Source organism: Anser anser (genome assembly GCF_964211835.1).
Source record: "Anser anser genome assembly, chromosome: 8".
NCBI classification, from domain to species: Eukaryota; Metazoa; Chordata; class Aves; order Anseriformes; family Anatidae; genus Anser; species Anser anser.
In genome coordinates this window covers 583,806-605,014 of record NC_139728.1, presented here as the reverse complement: position 1 = coordinate 605,014, position 21,209 = coordinate 583,806, and the positions used below count along the sequence as shown (strand labels likewise).

The following is a 21,209-nucleotide window of genomic DNA, read 5'->3' as shown; positions in this document are numbered from 1 at the left end:
GTGAAATGTGTTAAAATGGCTGGAAACCAGTTGATCATAGTGAAATTAAAGTGACTTTTCATTTTAAGATGACATTAATCTTGATTTTCTTTTTTGTGTTTAGAAATGTTGAACTGAAACATACTGTCAACTTGGACACTTTTTCAAGTTGAGAAATTAATCAAAACCAACCTTTTCCTGCTGAAGTTTCATTTTCAACCAAGTAGGCCTCTTCTGATTAAAGAAGTTGCATAAAAAAATCTTAATCAGCCCCGCACAGGAGCACTGCTTTAGCTGTTGGGTGATTCATATCTGTTTTATAAACAAGTTTCATAATAATCTATAGATGCTGCTGTAAGAATCATTACAGAAGTCCTCTTTGCATGTCCAGCGGCCCTCATACACCCGAGGGGAGGTGACCCGCAGCGTGGCAGTGCCCTCCTGGTGCTGGAGGCCGTGGGTGTGATGGGCACGCAGCATGTGGCCTGTGAAAGTCTTCTGTCTGGCCAAAGGCAGAGAGGAGGCAGTTGTCCATTTTTTGGGATAGTGAGCACCGTGGTGGATTCCCTGCAGGTGCTCAGGGGCAGAGGGGCTGAGCCCACATGGCTGTGCCCCGAGGACAGGGAGCTGGGAGGCGAGGTGCTGGGCGTGAGCTGTCCAGGAGGCTGATACAGCCAACGGGCCGGGGAGAGGGCTGGCAAGGCACAGGGGTGAGAAGACCCCCGAAAGCCTTGGAAGAGGAGGGACGAGATGAGCAAAGCCGAGAGAGGAAATGGGGTGGGGTGAGTGCAGCTCTGAACACTGCAATACGTAGTTGTGAACTTTTAGCAAAAGGCTTTCAGTAACGCTGGGTATAGAAAAGCCTGATGAAGTGAGTGCATCATCCGTAAAATACTGAAATTGGTACTTCTGACAGCCCGTGGCTCTTGGAAACGGCATTTTGCTAGCTCTCAGGCTGTAAGACAGTATACTCTTGGGCTAACCTGCAGGGAACTTCCTTCCTCCTGTTTGCAAAGGAAACAGGAATGTGAAGATATGTATCTGTGCTGTTGTGCCCCCCCAGCACTCGTACTTCTTAGTACTGGTGACTTCATCAGCTTTGCTTCAGGCATCTCCTCTTCTGTAGTCAAGGTTATCAGATAGAGATGAACTAGGAAAAAATTCTGTGCTTTTGACTCGGACACTTAAAATATAACTGATGGAACCCAGGATCCAGCATTGCTCTTACTTTACAGATCTTACAGAAGATCAGCAGTCAAATACCAAAACTGCAGATTGATGTCTTACCTTTGAATCACCAGATTTAAAAAAAAAAAAAGTGCTTGTTTCAGTGAAACCTGCACAGCAGTGCCATCTTACCGTTGCACGCTACCAGACTTCAAGGCAGCCAAGTACACACGCGTAGCTGTGCTTTTAAATTGTGTTTAATGCTGTGACAAGTTCTGAACTGCAGAGACGAGGTGCCAGCACGCTGCACGGTCTGTTTGACAGAATAATTAAGAAACCAGCTAGCTGATCTTACGCATTTTTTCAGTGTGAAAATGACCTCCCCACTGCTCCTCCATGTCCTCCTTTGTGTAGCAGCATTGTGACTCCTGGTTGGTGACTGAAGGCATTGCTGCCAAGCTAGCTTGTAAATATTTGTCACCTTAGTGCTAGCAAAGCAGAGAGGCTCTGCAGCGTGCAGGGACCTCGCACTCGTGGCCTTGCTTGCCCCATGCCTCTTGCAGGCGCCTGGGCTGCTCGCTGGCAAACCAGGAGCCCCCTCTCGGTCCCGGTTTGGCTCAGAGAGAATTAAGCCTAACAGGAAAGTGCAAAGTGTTGTTCAGCTTCACCTCTTTCAGAGAGCAGCCTCTGCTTATACAGTAAATGAGTGTAAAAGCTCAAAATCCTCATGTACATAAAAAACAGGGCTTGTGCCAAGTCAAAAATGTTTCGGATTCATTCTTTGGAAACAATTTGTGTGATTTCTTCTGTTTTTCTTCAAGCGTGATTCTGTTTTTCTTCAGCACTGCTTGCTGCTTGGGGTGTGTGGTTTGACACTCAGCTAGTCAGTTTAGCTTTTTGAGATTGTGAGTTTTTTTGAAGAGGGCACATCTGTGGTTATAGAAGAAAAACAAGAAGCATCAAATGTTCAGTGCACAAAGAAGCAGAGCTTGGGAGGATCTTAGAAACAGTTAGCAGAGATGACATTCATTTGACCCAGAGCTGTTGAGGGCTAACATGCTATCTGTAAAATTACTTGTTTGTCAAGCTTTCAAATGCCCTCTGGAAAATTATCATAATAAGAAAGAAACAGTTTAACTACAGTTATAGTTGTGACATTTTATAAAAAGCCAAGGATCTTAAGCATCAAGAATATCCACTTCGTTTTTTATTTTATTTTTTATTTAGCAGCCGCCCACAGTGTCAAAAAAAAAGAATGCATTCAAAAAAGCTTTTAAGTGAAGGGCTTCTCTTAATAAAATAAATAAATAAATCATGATTTCTAAAGAAGAGATACAATTGCCAGGACAACAGCTCACTCTCAGTTATGTCAATGGGAGCTTTGTTGTCAGGGCGTTGAGCAGTAAAATTACTGCCCTTCAGAGAACAGGAGGGAGCGTTGGGACCATGGCTTCATCCCCCCGTGCTTCAGAGTACCTGGGTACTGCAGCAAGAGCCTAGGAATAGTTCGAACAGACGGAAGTTTGACCAGTGCATGTAGACATTCAGCCAAGACGGAGTAAGTTCGAATTGCAGAGCTGTGTAGGCTGAGGCAGCTTTCTGTGTAGAAGTGACCCGTATGTAAATCTGGCTAAAAAATAACAGACAAGGGCATTTATAATGTTGTCTGCCTTTGTTAAAACACCATGATTATTCTTCACCCTCTCTTTTCTGGCTGTGCAAGTGACTGTACTGTATGACTGCTTGTGTTGCCTCAGATAGGTTTTTTTTTTTTTTTAAACGTATCATGGGGTAGCTCCTGCTTCCAGACCAACTTGAAACACCCAGCTTTTCTGTACAAGAAGTGCATGTATTCTGAAGTTACCTTTTAACATGGAATGATGTTTTAAAATGACCCTGCTGAGTCAGTACTAGCCACAGATTTATAGCCATTTATTCGATTTGTTAAATTAACAAATCAGGAGTGTCAGCAACAGGCTGTGGATAGTGCTTGCAATACCGAGAAGTTCACGGAAAATCCTGCTCAGTGGCAAAGCCTGATTAGGAAATGTTATCTTTTTTTTTTTTTTTTTTTGCATAATAGGTGAGATACACATACCTAACATATGGTTACTATAAAATAGCTTAGATGAGTCAGATCTTAGCTGGCAGCTGTAGGCAAGGTTGTTCTGGCTTCTTAGATAATACTACCACTTACCATCTTTTTTTGTTGTTTGTTACTTAACTAACTACTTTACTGTTAAATAATACTAACCTGATTTGTAGACACTCCCATTTGAGTAAAACAGAAAGGCAAGATTTATGATGTAAATCCTGTTGTGTTTGTAGCTGATTAAAGCTGTATCCAAAGTCAATCAGCCTCGCCGTGGCGATGACTAATTCTAACCAAATCATCGGACTTCTCAGGAAGCTGCTGCTGTCCCACTCCCTCTTCAATTCAGTTACACATACCAGGAATCTTAAGAGGCTAAGAAGCACCAGAAATGGCACTGATTTGATGTGGTTTGCAGTGATGCAGGATGTACCAATGCACTGGCATTGTTCTCTGATCTTTGCATGCAGTTCCTGCAGGTAATCTCAGCTTGCAAAATGTCCTGAAGACTTTGGCTACAAAGCAAAGGCAACCAAAGCATCCCAGGGACTGACTTTGGAGGGAGGAGGTTTTGGAGTGGTGGGATGTGGCTGCCTTATGAGCACCAAGGTGTCAGCTCAAGCCTGTGCTTGGAAAGGTGTCTGGTTAGGGAGCCCTTCTCTTGGGTGAGCTGCAGGATAGCATGGTAAAAAAAAGTTAGTGGACATCTCAAGTGTTGCGAGGACCATGGTTATTGCATTCCTGATTGATAAGGCTTGTGCTTCTTACACAACTTTCTTCTTGCTAATTGGTGCTCATTTTTGCTAGTCTGCTCTGTTTTGTTGTGCCTTGCCCTGTAGTTTCTAGCAACCAAGGGGGAATGACTAACATGAATCACATACATCCAGATCGGTCACTGCGGCAATGTAGGCTTTTACTTGCTTTTTCAAGCCAGAGTGCTTAAACGACGACTGCTTAAAGGCTTAGGTTTCCAGATCTCTCCCCCCACCTAACCAAATCCTGTTTAGCCCAACACATGCCCGAGTTCATCCTAGAGCACCTTCCAGGCAGCCCACTTCCTGAAGCTGCCTGCAGTCTGTGTGGAGAAGTGGTTCTAAGATGAAGAGTTACAAAAAGAAGGATCACAGGAGGCAATGTCTCTAGTACTATTACTTTGTCTTTGCTAATGGCAGGCACACCTACTTCCTCTGACTCTAACCAGAGGAGGACTGGCTGTCAGGTGGTAGCAATGCAGTTGAGAAACAGAGCTTTACAAGTGCCTAGCCCTGCCTTATATACCATCTGCCACTTACGGAAACTTAAGACTTGCCAAAGAGAGGCTGGTTCTGGGTTTTCAATATTTAATACTTGTTGGAAATGACAGCAGCGTTACCCATTACCCCAGTGAGATCAAGCTAATTGCCACCCACAGTAGTGGATGTTCGTACACAATTGCAGAAATAAACAGAAAGTGTGGAAAGTGTAGAGGCAAGCTGTAGAACGAGACTGTTACCTCCTGGACGTACTTTCAAGACAGTGACATTAATTTTTTTCCAAAAGACTGTCATTCACTTCTTCAATTCTTTTTGTTTTAACTCTTACAGGACAAGAAAAACAATTCTGTGTGAGATGGTAGCCATCACAGTAACCGAACAGGATCAGGCTGCTCAGAAACCCTGCTTGGCAGTGGCAGGCCTTTAATTACTAAATAAATGGCTCCAGTGAGAGTCAGCTATGGTCGAAGCTCTCTGCTGACTTCTATCTGCTTTCTTTCTGCCACCAGGAAACAGGGGGAGAGGCACCTGTTTCATACGGCGCAGTAAGGTATGACTTAGAGAACGTACATTACAAGCATCAGTTCTCTCTGAAGTAGACTGGCAGGTAGCTATGGGTGGATAACTAAATATAGAAGGTGTGAATACCACTTTCTGCTTATCTCTTTCTTCTTCTCCCTGATGCGTGTCAGTTCTTTTCTGTCCAGTGGTTAAGGGTCAGCTAAGACTCACCGTCAAGCGGAGCTGCTCAGCCCCTCTTGTGTTTTGTGGAGTTCAGATTCCTTCAGCCCAAGGAGAAGTGGGTAGGGCATGCAGGTTCAGCACTAAGATACACAGGATTCACCACCACCACTGAACAAACCCCACACACCTACAACAGCTGCATCACACTACTCACTGAGAGTGAAGAGTGAAAATCCAGGTGACCATCTAGGCGCTGTGTGATGCAGCCTTGAGGCCCCAGATGCATCTCATGCAGGCACCATGCTCTCTGTTGCTCCCTGCATCACTCTTTAAAAACTGGGCAGATAAAATTTTCCAGTCCTGGGTTTAGATGGCAGCAGAATCATGTCAGTTCTGTTGCTTTAGATTTACTATGGCACTTTTTTGTTTTGATAGTCTTCAGTGAAATAAATCAAGCTCTCCTGCTTGTTTTAATGCAGAATTTTTGATTACCTTATGTAAGCACATGATTTGCAAACTCCATCGAGATGCAACTTAACCTGTAATTCAAATACCTGATAATTTACATTATGACCTGTTCAATTCCCTGAAATAGAGACTAAATAACCACGGAGTCCCCTTCTTTCCCATGAAGAATCAGCAAGTTTGGTCAACAGGCTCAAAGAACTGAACTGTAGCAGTGAAGGGATTGATCTCTGTGCTAGGAAATGCAGTGTTATGGAGTGCAGTAGTTACAGTGACAGCATTTACAAGGCTGTGGCCTGAGCTGTGTGACAAAAGCTTTTACTCCATCCTCTTTTATTAACACGAAGACTGTCGCAGAACCTTGAACAACTATTGATTTTCCTTATATATGTGGCTTTATTAAGACTGTTTTCTTTCTGAAATTACTTCTCATATAGAGAGATGTAAAACGCCTCCCCCCCTTAAAAACAAACAAAAAAACCCCATCATACTGTATTTGCCTTGCCACAGGTCCCATGGCACACAGAATTGGATAATTTACTTAGCTATTGTAATGAACTACCAGGACTTAGTGATCCTTATGATCTAAGTAACTGATGGCTTTGTCTAGCTCATTCAGAAATGGAGGCTTTTACAAGTGAGCCACTAAATTTAGTATATCTGAGATGAGGCTCAAACCCACCTTTTTGCCTAGTGTCACTTGTTCTCACCTGTTCAACAAACATAGGAAGAAAAACATTAAGCATAGCAACCAGGCCACAAAGAAACCATCTGCCTAAAAACAGAACCAAAATGAGAAGGAAAAAAAAAAGTGAGCTGAAAAAGACAGATCAGCTAAATGACAGATAGTTGTAGCAGAAACTAGCTTTAAGCTCACGAGGTCTAGATTTGAACATTTCTAAGCAGTTAAGCTGTTACAAAACATGCTCATAAGAAAACTACATAAATGAACTTAATTTTTGGTGCTCGAGTTTGTGCTCTTTGTACAACTGGTTAAGGCTGGTAGTATGAAAGATCCTCTTGAAATGAGTCTACAGCCTTCCCACTACTGAAAGTAATGGGTATATGTACGCTTTCTGCATTTATTTACACAAGTTTTACTGAAGGGAGATAAGATCATTATAGGTAAGTGAAGAATATCCCTTCAGGGCACTTCCAGCTTATCACAGAAGTATTTCCTCTGGACTGGGTAAGAAGGTCATGGAAGGAGAAAAGTTATTCTGTTCACTAAACACAAGGAAAAGAATGAGTGAGCTTACTGTCCAGCTGCCCGGGAGGAGATGCAAAAATCCTGGTAGCTTACTTTTTTTGAGCTGCTAACTCAGAAAGTAAAAGCAGTTACAGTGAACCCTGACAAAGAGATCTTTGGACGTGTGACCTGTTCAGTCTTATTACAAATATGTGTTTCCAACACAGTAAGTGCTGAAGACCAGGCCTAAAAATAGCAAAAAAAAAAAAAAAAAAAACAACCAAACAAAAAAAACCAAACCACTAAACTGACAGGAAATGTAAAAACTTTTCAAATGTGAGACAGCAAACCTGATGAAACACGTTTAAATTCCCAGTTTGATGGGCATTTTAAACACCAAATAGCAGCATTGTTATGGGGCAGTTATAATCTCTACGTCCCAAGGTAAACATCCACAGACCAGAACAGTGGCTGGCTCAGAATCTACAGGGAAATAATACCTATAACTACCTACCTTTCTAAATCAGAACTAAATAGAATTAAATTAAAGATTAAAGTTTTGCTCAGTGTATCTTACCTATTACTCAGTCTTCTAAAAGCTTATCTTTTGTTGAGGTCTTGTCCCTTCTTTGCATATGTATCTAGTAAAAAGTTTTCCATCACGGTATAAAAAAAAAAAAACTAACTAAATTACAGCATGCATTCTGATGAATTTGACATCAGATGCTCTGATCATGATGGGTATTTTTTTCCTCCTATTGCATACTTAGAAAAATGCATAGCTTGAACTCTGCATTAAGGTTTTCTTCGTTCTTAATCAGTGCTTTTACAAGCTAAACTGAACATGACTTCCCATTACAAGGTATGTTAGGAAAACTCAGGCATCACCTAAATATACTACTGTACAATTGAGCTGCCACTGAAAAAAGCTGCATGGGCTTCTGTGTGTCAGGGAGAATCAACATATTTATCTCATTTATCGTGAAGGAACTACCAAGCAATAAAGGAGGTGCAGAGTTTACTTTCAGTGTCCAATTATGGAAGAAAGACAAAGGAATAAACTTTGTTTTTTAAATAGAGTTGCTATACAGTAGTCCTGATAAGTCTTGCTTCAGTCTTAACTACTGCTGGCATTTGCTGCAGACTAAATAGTCAGTTACAACTTCATTTTCAAGTCTCTCAAAAAACAGTGTCAATGAACTGAGCACTGTGCCTTTAGATGGTATATTGCACCATTAAGAATTACCAGTGGATTAGTCTTAAATTGCATTTCATAATCACTTAGTAATAGGAGCAAGTTTGAATACAATCTAAACAACACAGCTGTTTTAAATGAAATTACTACAGAAAGCCAAAAATTAGTCTTTAAAAAATAAATTTTAAATAAACCTATTTTGAAGTCCAAATGAGTAACGAATAGAGAATGTTTAGAAATCTTTTACACAAGTTCAAAGACCACACCTTTTTTTAGAAGTAGCAAGATAAACCGGCAATAGATCAAACATCTTTGTGTATCATCTTCATCATTCTTAAAGAATACTGCTCCCTGCACTCAGTCAACTGGAAAAAAGGCAGCGGTGTTCTTAACCCCCAAGATTTTTTTCTTTCTTTCCCCAGTTCCTGTAGGCAAATTTGAGTCAAAATTTCCTAAACAAAAATCCAAACCAAAAAAATCCGGGTTCCTTTCTACTGCTTTTAAATACAGTCTTCAGACCATCCACATTTTAACTAGTTTTTATGCATACCTTGAAGAATTGCTGTTACTGAGTCAGCTTCTGCAAAAGACTTCAAAGTTCTTCTTCATAAGAAAGCAAAAGTGCAAGTACAATGAATTCTTTATTTTATTTTTCATTTTAAAATATCCAACAATTGAAGGTTCTTTTTTGTTCTCCATGCCCTTATTTCAGATAGCGGGAGATGTAAAGATGATTGTTTTGTTCTGTGGGGAACAAAGGACTGAGATCAGTAATATTAATACTCAAATTATTTAATTAAATACTATAATGCTAGATTTATTGAATCAGTTGAATGTCAGCATACATAAGGTATGTGCTCTCATTTTTTTCCCCACCTATCTAGAATGCAAAATGAGGTCTCAGCCTTATTGCAAAAAATGTGTAGCTTTTAGCTTAACTTTGTATCACATAGACTAAATATAACAATTACATTTTGCTGAGACTTAGCCATTGTAGCCACTTGTGTTTTTTTTTTTTGGTTGTAAATCCTTATAGAACTTGAGTAAAAATTCCTCCCAAAATTGCAGTAAGCCAACTACATATAAAACAACTATATATTCTCAAAAGATTAAAGTGATAAGTAATAAGCAGCTGGCATTTACTGTAAGTGACAGAATCATGACACTCATTTCCATACCATATATATTTCTATACTTTAAAATGTACTTTACACATTTTCTACTAAGGTTGATATGATCTATAGTTACTATGCATACTTACAAAATGCTGAAAATTAAAATAATCAATTTGCTTAGTTTTATGAAATGCAGAATAGCTTAAAAGTGACTGACCATTCAGGTAGGCTGTCCTTCCTAAATATTCTTGTTAAACTTTCCAGATCTTCATTTTTGAAATGCAGTTCTTCTAGCAACGTGGTCAGGAACTGTGTGTACGTTGGGCTTGTCTGAGTGTTCTTGAAAACTGGACTAATTTGTGACAATCTGTGGAAAAAAAAAAACAAACCAACTTTTTTTTTTTTGATACAGAAAAGAGACCTTGCAGTATTAGATGTAAAAAAGCAAGGCTTGTAAAAGTTCAAACCACTGTGCTGAAGAAAGGTGGTTTATAATGTCACACTTGGTTTTTTACAGTACAATACATAAGATTATATACATTATATACAATATGTATGAGCTGTACTGAAATATTTAATCTTATTAAGATATAGTGAAACTAAAAAAGTTTAAATAGAAAAAAAAATGGGCTACTAGTTTGTATGCCTCTAATCAGTTGTATACTGATGCTACCTACCGTAGGCAAATTTCAGAACAAAATGCAAATTTACATATAAAAAGGAAAAAATATTTTTATCTTTACCAAAAAGCTCCTAAATGTTAATCTCGTAGAAGTTGTATGGTTCCTTGTATGAATGAAATATAAAAGAGGTATAAAATTCACCTTAAAGTAACTAAGAATATTTTAACCACAAATTCTTAGCAGGGCTGCTTGGCAGACGTTGTATATAACTGCAGAGTCACATGCTGTCAGGCTTCATACCATTACATTTGTAAGATACATGAGGGTCCGGTCTGCTTACTTGGGGGACTGCCCCCACGCAGCACGGCACAAAATGCAGTCACTTGGTCACAAATACTATATTTAGATAAGTAGTGCCATAGATAAATAGACACCATACAGGAATATTTCAGAATGTTTGCGAAATGATGTGCTTTTAAGAAGTTGCTCAAGGTAGTCTATAGCTTCTATAAACTTCACAGCTCAGAGAGCCTGCAAGTAACAACTGAGAATCTCCATGCAGTCATTGGTATTAAGACAATTTTCCCTTAAAAAAAGCTGCATATAAAAGACTTAAATTAAATAAACCAGTTCCTTAACACAAAAAATAAGTTTCGGAAATTTTTTCATTAATAATACTTTTAAGAATTATTTTTTCATTTATTTTTGATTCTATTTCAATATGTATACGCTAATATGTATATGCTAAATAACTACCTAGCACTGACACTTGCTGAGTAGGATTTTAAGGGATGCTCGAAGTAATGACATGGTGTGGCACAAAACAGACTGATGCACTAACCCTGCTATACGAATCCTCCCACAAAAGCAAAATATTCACAGTGGGATTTGTGATGTTTGGACTGAGGCCACTTTTTTTTTCTGTAATTTGACAGACAGGACTGAGTTGTCTCCTTCCTGGTGAGAATTACAGTAGTTACTGTTTCATCTGGTAAAACAGAGTGCCTCCAACCAGGGCTGACAATCTGTAGGTTGATTTTTGCATCATGATGCTTTATCAGCAGGGAAACAGAAATTGCTGATAGAAGATCAGAGTGGCCACTTCAGGTTGTTGGTCTGGAGATGAGGTGAGTGGGTCAAAGACCTGGAAATGCATTGTTCCTCCTCTTCAAGTCACTCCTCCAGATTTACGAGGCTGTATATGAGAAGAGACTGGTGGCATAAACTGGTGTCATGACTTCCTGAGTGCTGGTGCCAGGAGGCTGCAAAACACACTGCACTACTGTAGATCTACATACGTTTCAACAGAATTTTCTTTCTCCTACCTTGTGGTTAAGAGAGTAATAAAAATATTATTTCTCTAAAAGAGCAGAAATCTTACGCAGTTTTAAGCAATATACTAACATACCAAAACCTTTATGCCACGAAGCTCACAGGCTAAACAGTCTCTCTCTCTCCCCACGTATACACGTATGTGTGTGCATTTGTATGTATATATTTTTGGAACTGCAGTTTGTGAAATTACATAGTTTCATAAATTACAAATATTTCCTAACTACTGCACCCTGTTTAAGACATCCTGTATACAGAGCAGCTATTATAGCCCACGCTAAGGAAGAAAAAAGTATTCCTATTGTCAGAGAAACTGCCAGGCATTCAATACTGAGGAACAAACTTAAAAAATGAAAATAAGTTTTAGCTGTTGATTTTTTTTTCTTACATGACCTTTGTTTAAAAAAGGTCATTAAGCTATTAATCATCTGATAAGCAGGAGACAAAATTGAAAAGTAAGTTCAGAGACACACAGAAGTTTCTAGCAATTATTTAAAAAAAAGGCATCTAGATGAAGCAATGGATTAAACATTTATGAACACGTATACAAACACTTTAGTCTTGGAAAACTGTGTCCTTTTGGCATTTAAATGATGCTCTGACTTGTCATTTGAAAAGCAGTTGGTCTCAGGTACTTTTCTGCTTTTAAATGGCTGTTTGAACAGAAGCAGAATCTTTTGTTTTTCGAGCAAGCACAACTTGCCAGTTTGCACTGAGTAATAAGTTTCATGGTCTTAGTAACACTGGTCCAACGTATATTCAAGGTACTGCACAATAGAGCATTGAAGGCTGTGCTCTCATCTTTGCATGCTAACTCAATTAAACCATAATTGTATGCAAATAAACCAGAACAGTCTTTGGAATCATTATCTTGTCAGCTACAATGACCATAGCTCTGAAAAAGCTCTCATGACTAATTCAATGTAATGATATACAGGATTTCGACTTTAAGCATCGTGGAATTGCCTTGAAACTCTCAGCATCTTCAAAAAAGGCAGAATATAAAAAGGACAGGAGATACTAGGACAATAATAATGACTGGTTACTGCAACAGTTAAAAAAAAAATCATGCCTTTCTGTTAGTTCTTTCACATGTTGCAACATTAATGTGGAACAAACTGTTGTGAAAAAGTCAAATACGAGAGTATAAAGGATTAAGTGATTAAAACCAAACAACCATCATCTACAGAAGCACACACAAATGTTACTGTCCAAAGTTATACGCCTGTGCTTCAAAGGAGTGCCCTCAGCACGCTGTTAAGGGGAAACTTTCATGCTCACTTCATGGAAAAGTAGTACGGTATAGATCAGGCTTCATGAAACAGTGTCGTTTCCTGCACACCCACTTATACCATATGGTAAACAGGTCTTTGTAAAGTTTAAAAAGTGTTAAGAATGTCAAACGATATCTGAGCGATAAAATTTGTATTTGCTGGCTATTCCACATATGCTACATGTTCAAAAAAAAAAATCATGTGAAGACCAAGGTATTACTATAAAGCCATTAAGTGACATCTGGCTACTACAGAATGTTTACATAGCTTCAGTGCTTCTACTCAAGCCCCAAGCTTTCTATGAATTAGTCGCCTTACAAAAACATTTGACAAGTACATTTAGAAGTTTGACCTAAATTAGAACATTTCTAGAAGTCAGTCACATTTCATGGAGTAAATGTAATAAATTGATAGTGTTGTGTGAATGATTTGTTCACAGCTCTACACCTACCTTAACCAATACAACAGAATACATTCAGAAAAGATGATGGCAGAGTGGCAATTTTTGTATGGTGATAAATCACTAGTTGGCACTTCCTAAACAAAGATGCAAAAAGTCTGTCTAAATAAGCTTTACAATACTTACAAAACCATCCCCCCTACATACACTGGACTTCAAGAAAAACTTTCTGGACTTCTTGTTTAAAATGAACTCTGCAGTCCCCTTTGAAAAAGCTAAAATTTTGAAGCCACCCATATGATATCACCAAGTTGGAGACCTCTGAACATGCACCTGAAAACAACGGTCAGAACACAACCACCTAAGAGTTGTTTTCCTTTCCAGTCTCTAAAATTGGTCACTTAAACTTACAGAAGAAGTGCAGAGAATAGGGGTGCACGGAAGTGTACTCGGTATCATGCAAAGCAGTTGTACACTCATGAAGAAAAGCTTTACCTTGTTTGGCATGCTTGGAGGTGGAGCAAGAACAGAATTCTAAAGCAGAATGAAGGAACAGGCAAGTGCCACCTGTCTTTGTGCAGAAAGCTTTAGAAAGTAGGATATAAACATTTTTGCCAACTATAGGTGTTTGAGCACTATGAATGACTAACATATTCATCACAACATAGAAGTTCTTTTCCTTTTAATTTTCTCAGTTTTCATCTAGCTTCAGGCACTTAATATTTTTTAAGCTCATCATAACCAGGATGACTGATACCTATTTTTCTACCAGAATGACAGAGTTGCAATAATGATCACAAAAGTTTCTTGAACACTCATTTCAGAACATGGAAATGAAGCAAGAACTGGTGGCAAATAGCGGCAGCACATTTTTTTCCTTCCCCAGCAAACAGTCACAGACTGCCGCATATGTGCTTCAGGGAAGGTGCCAACAAGCTTCTGACCAAGGTGCCTTCAGCAGACTCTCACTAAGGGTCCCCACCTGCGAGGAAGTCCAAAGCATTTTTCTGCTGTCTTTGGATAGTCGCCAATTGGACCATGGCTAGCTTTTATCCCACAAGCATTTTAGCTGAAGGTCTGGAATCACACACTGTTTACACCTGACAAAGAATAAAAATGTTTGCAAGCCTCAAGCATCACTTCAGGTGATTTAACATAGCTAGTAAAGGGTCTGAAAGATCAAGCAGCCATTCCAGCAACATACTATTAGCACTTAAAATAGCCAAAGCATATTTGCTCCACCGCTATGACAAAGTCATGTCACATTATCAATGAGGACTGATTTAGGAGACACGATGCTAAAAAACATGAAGCAATGTAACTGCGCAGGTGCCACGCTGCAGAGCGCCATTTATCATTACCTATCAGCTACAACAAAGCATTAAACAGATCTCTGCCTGAACAGGAAAACCTTGAATACTAAAAGTTTTCAAGGTTATCACCAATATTTGGGCACAAATGACAAATATTTCAGTGACAACTCTACATCAAAGCATGTTGCTGGGGTTTGGCATGGACTGGTGAAAGATCATGGCTCTTTTTGTGCCTGTGATCAAATGGCTGTGAAAGCAGAGCAGCTGATGTAAATTCTTACCTGAGGACTCCCTCATTGAGCAGGCTGCTAAAAGCTAAATACACCATTTTGTCTTTTCTGCACTTCATGTTTTCCTGGCCATAATCATGTCTACTCTTCCACATTGGGCTGAGTCACCCTTGCTATGCAAACATATGAGTACATTTGAGAGTTTACACTAGTGCAAAAAAACCAAACTCGTTCTCAACAATTGGATACTGGTTGGTTTTCTTACTGCACCAGATATAGTTTAATGCCTTAATAGTTGCATGCCTGTGAACCACTTTTGTTGTCATGTGGACATAAGTCTTTAAATCAAAAGCAGGGATTACTACCATCGTGCGAGTCACAGATAACGGAAGTTAATTTGGAAGTCTGGCTAATTTCCACTCAAAACTCACACTTGCAAGACTCTTACAAGTCACTTATGTATCTGGAAAAATGAATTCATGAATGTAGGACAGCAGTTATCTTTATGAATAATTAATCAGTACTTAGAGGAACTAAGTTACAAGGACACAGTATTTCCCACTTTTCTCATCCTGCATATTCTTTTTGTAAAAAATACAGTTTGGGACAGTATTACCTAAATATCTTCTGTTCTGGGGAGTTACAAGGAGCATTAAGAAAAAGAGTACCTTTTTCCATCTCGGTATCTACCATTCCAAGGTGAAGTCATCTCTGCTTGGATTGCTTCTATAGGGTGTAGAGGATCGGCACAGTGCTGAGCGGCTCAAAATGTGCCATACGCAGCAGTGCTGGCTGGCAAGTGCTAGGAGAGGGTGTTGTCTTCAAACTGACCCTGTGGAAGGCTGGTCAAAGCGGGAGCCACTGGGGAGCCCAGAGCAAGTCCTTCTACAGAAGGTAGGCCGATGGCCAAGCTGAGCATGTCGAACCACTTCTGGGATCAACGGTAAGTCATAGGACAGTGCCAAGGAGGCTGCCGTCACTTTGACAGGCACCCCTAAAGTTGTTTCAGTAATACAAGGCACTTTAATTTCATCAACAGCCCAAGACTCCTTCAGCACCAATCTACGGTAAATTTCCCACTCCTTGCACTGAACCAAAAGAGATAGCACAAAACCTTGTCCGTAGATGTAAATAAGCTTTTGAACAGATTTATAAAACCTGAATAGCAGTGTCATGCTGCAAGTCATTCTCATTAATAGTTCATCTCATAAAGTGTTAAAAATCCTCTGGAAATACACAAAGCCATGTTAAATTGGTGCAACCATTCCATTATAATCTGTCCTACTCTGTCAACACACAAGGAACTTTTTTTTTGCCTTAACAAATACCATATATTTGTACTACTTGTGTTACAGATTTGATGGGCTTAGCAATGCAATAAAAATGTTACTAATCAGAAATGACATTCTTTTAATATAGCAGAGTTTTCCAGAATACACTCTTAGATTCCATTTCAATTATATTCCTATGGCGGAAGCCTCTAATGCAACTGATTAAACAGAAGTCACTGTTTTGTTGTTGACTGAGTCAATACAACAAGTGTTACAGATCAGCAGTAAAACTCATTGAAATAGATAGGCATTGTGGCCTGTAGACCATCTGCCTCTACATGTAACTGGACTGTGGCCAATGTATCAATCCCTTAATAGTAGTGCTTCTGTTGATAGGATGAACTGAAAAACTTTCTGCATTTATCCACTGCATAAATCCCTACTGAAAGGTGCTCGGGCATTTTGACAGAGTAAGTCAATAAATCACTGTCATTCTGGATGTTCTACCCCCAACATATTGTCTACTTGCTCAATTTGAGATAGAGTCCTTCATTCACCAGTGTATCACTACACACAGTATACTTGTCTAGGGACAGCAGTTTTGTTAGTGAAGTATCTTAAATCACAGCAGGGATTTCCACAGACGTTGAAGCAAAACATGTCCATCAGGCAAGTTAGTATTAGCCAGAAAATCGATCTGAAGCACAGTGTGTGTGTAGTTGTAGGTTAAAGTTGCAATACTATGGAACTTAGAAAAATTATAATCTTTGGTATATTTAAATAGTTACACAACCATACTGTGCAGAAATTATAAACGTTACATCCCCATTATTTAATTTAGCCACTATGCTCAGTTTCATTAAAAAAACACACTAATTTCTTACAACTTTAGTTTGAGCATGATTTAAAAAGCTCAACATTTCAAAAAAAAAAAAACTTGTTAAAAGCAAAAGACTGTCCTAAAGTGAATTTTCCATTAGAACTCATTAATATTTGACAGACAATCTTGAACTGGAAGAATCTAACTTACAAACATGATGCAGTGGTATTTAAAAATATCTCTCATGTTGTCTTCCTTTTAATTAAATAATTATACTAGTGGGGAAAAAATATGATTATGGTTAGTATCATTTGCAACTCTGAAATAAAAGCAACTCCTACTTTGGGACCCTTTTTTAGTATCTCCTATTGGCCAAAGAGGAAAGTTAGTATTCAGAGGCATTTTTCTTTCATCTCCACAGATTTATTATTTGTGTTTTCTGTTTTCCTCAAAGAAAGATAAAACATACAATGTTGAATGATAGCAACTGACAGAAATAGATAATTTTCTTACTGAGGGAAAAAAGCTACTTCTGGTCTAGTTTTAAATGTAGCCTAAAGATCCTATTCTCATCATAAAAACAAGAATTTTGTAGCTAAAGTGCAGTTTATATTTTATTTATTATTTAACTTTCCTTTCATTATTGTGTACTGACTTGTCCACAGCATCCATGCACAGACAGTTTAATCCTCTGATGACAACAGAAACTAAATTATTCATATTTTATTTTTTTGTCCACTACACTTAAAGCAATGCTACAAACATGGACTCAAAATCAATAAGTGGAATTCCTACTTAATTCAAACATATTGCAAAACTTAGGGTTCATTCAAGAGGTAGCTTTGTTCACTGTTTCCACTACCTTCACTTTTTCGTATGCAGCTTCTACAAAATTGTTTTTTGAACCATATTTATGTATATACTTACAATAATTATATTTTTCTTCTTTCAAAGTTCACCTTCCGCACACTTTTCATTCAGTTGGTAACCAAATAGAAGTCAACTTCCATTCCCTTTGAGTGGGACCAAAATGTCACTCCTGTTGCAGCAGAATGAATACAACTAACAGCAAACAGAAAGCATACCTGCAGTAATGAGAGTTTCTACAAGAGGCAATGGGTACAAACTGGAAGACAGGAAGGTCTCCTTTACTGTGCAGGTGACGGAGCACTGGCAGGGGCTGCCCAGAGAGGCTGGGGGGTCTCTCCCCTGGGAGACATTCAGAAGCCGCCTGGACATGGTCCTGGGTAGCCTGCTCTGGGTGGCCCAGCTTGAGCAAGGGGCTTGGACCAGGTTGGCTTGGACATTCAATTCTGCCACAACGTAATAGTGTAATATGGTTCGTCTCCAAAAGCAAATTGAAAGTGGAATTTCTCACTATTCTCATATTTCAACTCCGTGTGAGTGACCAGCAGTACATAAGCATGATCACAACAATTTCTATGCAGATGAGAGTAAGTTTACAAGTCTTATCATTGGACAATTATTTTAACCTTTGGAATGCAAGCATCGACACAGAATCCACTCCTATAATGCTCCTTCTGAACAAGTTTCCTGACCTTATGTATACACACATAAAACAAACTGAGTTCCCTTGGTAAGTGTCCTGGAAAGGAACTACACTTTTCAGAACATTCAGCGGATGGAAAATGATGTCACGTTCTCTGCCAGCATTTGCCAGATATATGCTGTTCCTGGAACATTAAGTAGTTGACTTCATTAAGTACTTGGGGAACACTGGTTTTCACACCCAGGCTTAGCCTGTCTAATAGGAAAGAAGATGACCAACACCCTGGAAATACTTTGGTGATACAATGCCAGTGAAAAAAATTCAAGGACAGGACTCCCTTAAAGCTATAACAATAATACGGAATGGTTCTATTTGCATCCTGTATTAAGGATTTTAGGAACTCTATTTTCAAATATTTGCTTATTTTAAAGTGACTACCACCACAAAATATCATACAGGTTCAGAAAACAAACAAACAAACCAAAAAAAACCACACCACAACAATTATTTGGGCAGTCTTGTATAAGACAGACCTTCCAGAAAATTTCTTTAACAGTGGATTAGAAAAACCTCTGTGGTTTCTTATCCTAAGTACTTTTCAGTTTAGCTGGATCAATGACTGTTTCACCATTTTGTGTTAGCAGATATGACTGCAGAATGATTATTTAAATACCTAATCCAGTACTGTACCCACCTTTGCATCACCACGTTCCAAGTTATTACTACAATGTTAGTTCACAGAAACAAAGTATCAGAACTTAGTAATACCGTGTGCCGTTTAAAGCCCATTCAAACAAGGAATTGTTCCAAAAGGTTTCAATTTAGCTTACTTAGCTGCATAAATCCAAGGCAATAAAATGTTCACAATATAAGCCCAGAAGAAAAGAAATCACTATCAGCTGTTTCCCCTCTAACAAATCTAAGTTTCTTAGGTACACATTTCAAGGACAGGCCTTGTTTAAAGAGCTCCATTTATGTGAAGTCTGTTTCCTGCTAACCAGCTGACAGATCACGGGTACTTCTCAGTTCTAGTGTTTGCTCCCACATTTTTCCCTCTTTTTCAACTTGGCCAAAAATTTAAACGTAATACATTTAAAATTTATTTTAAAATTGATCCTTTCATCCTTTTCGGTCTTCTATTCCTTAAATTTTATGGTCCACAAAGTTTTCCTTTGACACCTCCCACATACTGCAATCTATGCCATTGAAGTCCTTGGGTTACTTAGCTACATGAAATTAAGCACAGGTATAAGTCACAGTGAAATTAACAAATACTAAGATCTAAGCTTTAGAAAGCCTGAACCTTTTAAGTGCTTTGTAAAATTTTGTAAATTATTGGGCACATACAGTGAGACAATTTAATATCTAAAAGATTTATGTATCAACCTGGTGCATTTTATGAATTCAGTATTATTTCACATACATCCATTTTTGCAGTTGCTGGGTTTTTATTGCTGCCACACACTGGCAGTCTATTCCCATCAAGTCATTATCTCAATGTTATGAAAAAAAAACCCACACTAAAAAAACAACAACACTTCAATAAAGATTAAATCAGAAATATGCTGTCATACAGTTGGAACAGCTACAACGTAATGTGCTTAGGTAAATAATTTGCCAATACTTGACTTTATAAAATGTACTCACCTGTACTCAGTTACCACGGAAACAATGATCATAAAATTGACCATAGTTTAGTTTCAGAACTTTCTTACACTGTAACTTGATTATCTGCCTTTCAGTCCAACATACAAATCAAACACCTGGAATAATGCAGCTGAGTAAAGACACATGCTAGGAATAGATTTGCTTCAACTGTGTTCAATTTTTTTTCTTTCAGAAGTTAAACATATGAACTCCCCAAAAAGACTGTATTTTCTGCCTGTTTTCATAAATATGAAAGGAACACATTTCAGAAAATACTGTACATTTTTCACTTTCTGTCTTTACGTTCTATATCAGGACCAGAACTTTATTGCCAGAGTGGATCAGGACACTTGGTGTCAAAATGCTTTTATGTCTCAAGAAGTAACAAACTAAGGAGAAGTACAAATTTTCTTTGTACTCATTTCCTACATTAGTAGGGAATGAAAACAAATCTTCAGTTCATCAATGTACTACTCACTATCATTTATCGTATCAAAACGCATTTCTTTCCTTTCTGAATTAATTAGTTGTAACCTCTTCCTCCCTCCAAATTTTTCATGCCTCTAAGTAATTTTCAGTTTCTCTCTGGTTACTATAGAGTATTATAGAAACACCAACACTCTACAACATAACATTATCCATATAAAAGCTAATGAAATGCATCTCTGTTCATTTCCCCCAACTGACATAGATCTTTGATGCATGGGTCTTTGAGTAGTTACCGGGATTACTGCTCTGATCCAAGCAAATTATAACTTTGCTCAGTTATTCAACTAATTTTGTTTTCCAAGACGTAATTCATTCATAAAGCCACTTTTCTTCTTCATGCTTTTCCATCATTTGCAGGATTCCTTCTCCTTAAAAAAATGTTATTTACTTTGTAATAAAAACACTTGTGTGCCATGTCAGGTCTGACACTTTTAACAGCAATACAACAAAAGAAACCTGCATCCCCAAAATGAAGTACTGTCTTTTTAGATAGTCTATCTTTCTGTCTTGCATTATAACGTTTTACATTTCATAATCTGCATCAAGCACCATAAGGAGAAAACTGGTAAGATCTTTGAAAGATACTGTTCGTTTGGGGATTTTCTATAATCAAAGTTTTTCTGTTATAGGGGTTCCAGAAGAGTTAAGTAATGCAACACTTCTACTTTGGGCACAGTTTATTTCAGACCTGAAAGAACAACAGGACACATCTCTTAGGCTAACAGTGGTATTGTTATGACACTCTGCATAGCACAAAACAAATTAATCTAGAACCCATGCTAGAAATTATACTGGTACAGAATAACAGGAGATCACATTCTAAGAAGCGGTAGTAACCGTTCAATGATGTATACCTCTGAATTTATTTGTTTGTTGTTCAGAAACAACAAGCCAAATAAACATTGATTTGCATCTTATGATGCAAAGTTTCCTGTAAGTCAAAAACATCATCTGTATATTATGTCCCCAGCAAATGTAACTTCGGAAAGTTTACCAAGATAAAGTTAAAACTCTGAAAATAAACGATGTGTTTGTGTGTCAGTCATGTTTTTCTTCTAACAGATGGGTAATGTTTCATAGTAAAAAAAAAAGTTTGCATTGAATGTATTAAGATTAATTATTAATAAGGAAGCAAGTATATTTTCATAAGGCTAGAGCTTC

General features: G+C 38.3%; 2 protein-coding genes across 3 annotated transcripts in view; one reads left to right on the top strand and one right to left on the bottom strand.

Moving 5' to 3' along the window:
- The window catches only part of GLMN (glomulin, FKBP associated protein), an 80,626-nt gene that overhangs the window by 13,537 nt on the left and 45,880 nt on the right, over positions 1-21,209 (top strand). The gene's annotated exons all lie outside the window — the stretch shown is intronic.
- The window catches only part of RPAP2 (RNA polymerase II associated protein 2), a 37,157-nt gene continuing 24,600 nt past the window's right edge, over positions 8,653-21,209 (bottom strand). For both annotated transcript variants that reach the window (XM_083847496.1, XM_083847497.1), the window contains 2 exons: positions 9,357-9,506; positions 8,653-8,768 (listed from right to left, as the gene is read on the bottom strand). In XM_083847496.1, the coding sequence (XP_083703622.1) occupies position 8,768; positions 9,357-9,506 (151 nt within the window). In that variant the 3' untranslated portion in view covers positions 8,653-8,767. The remainder of the gene's footprint in view (positions 8,769-9,356; positions 9,507-21,209) is intronic.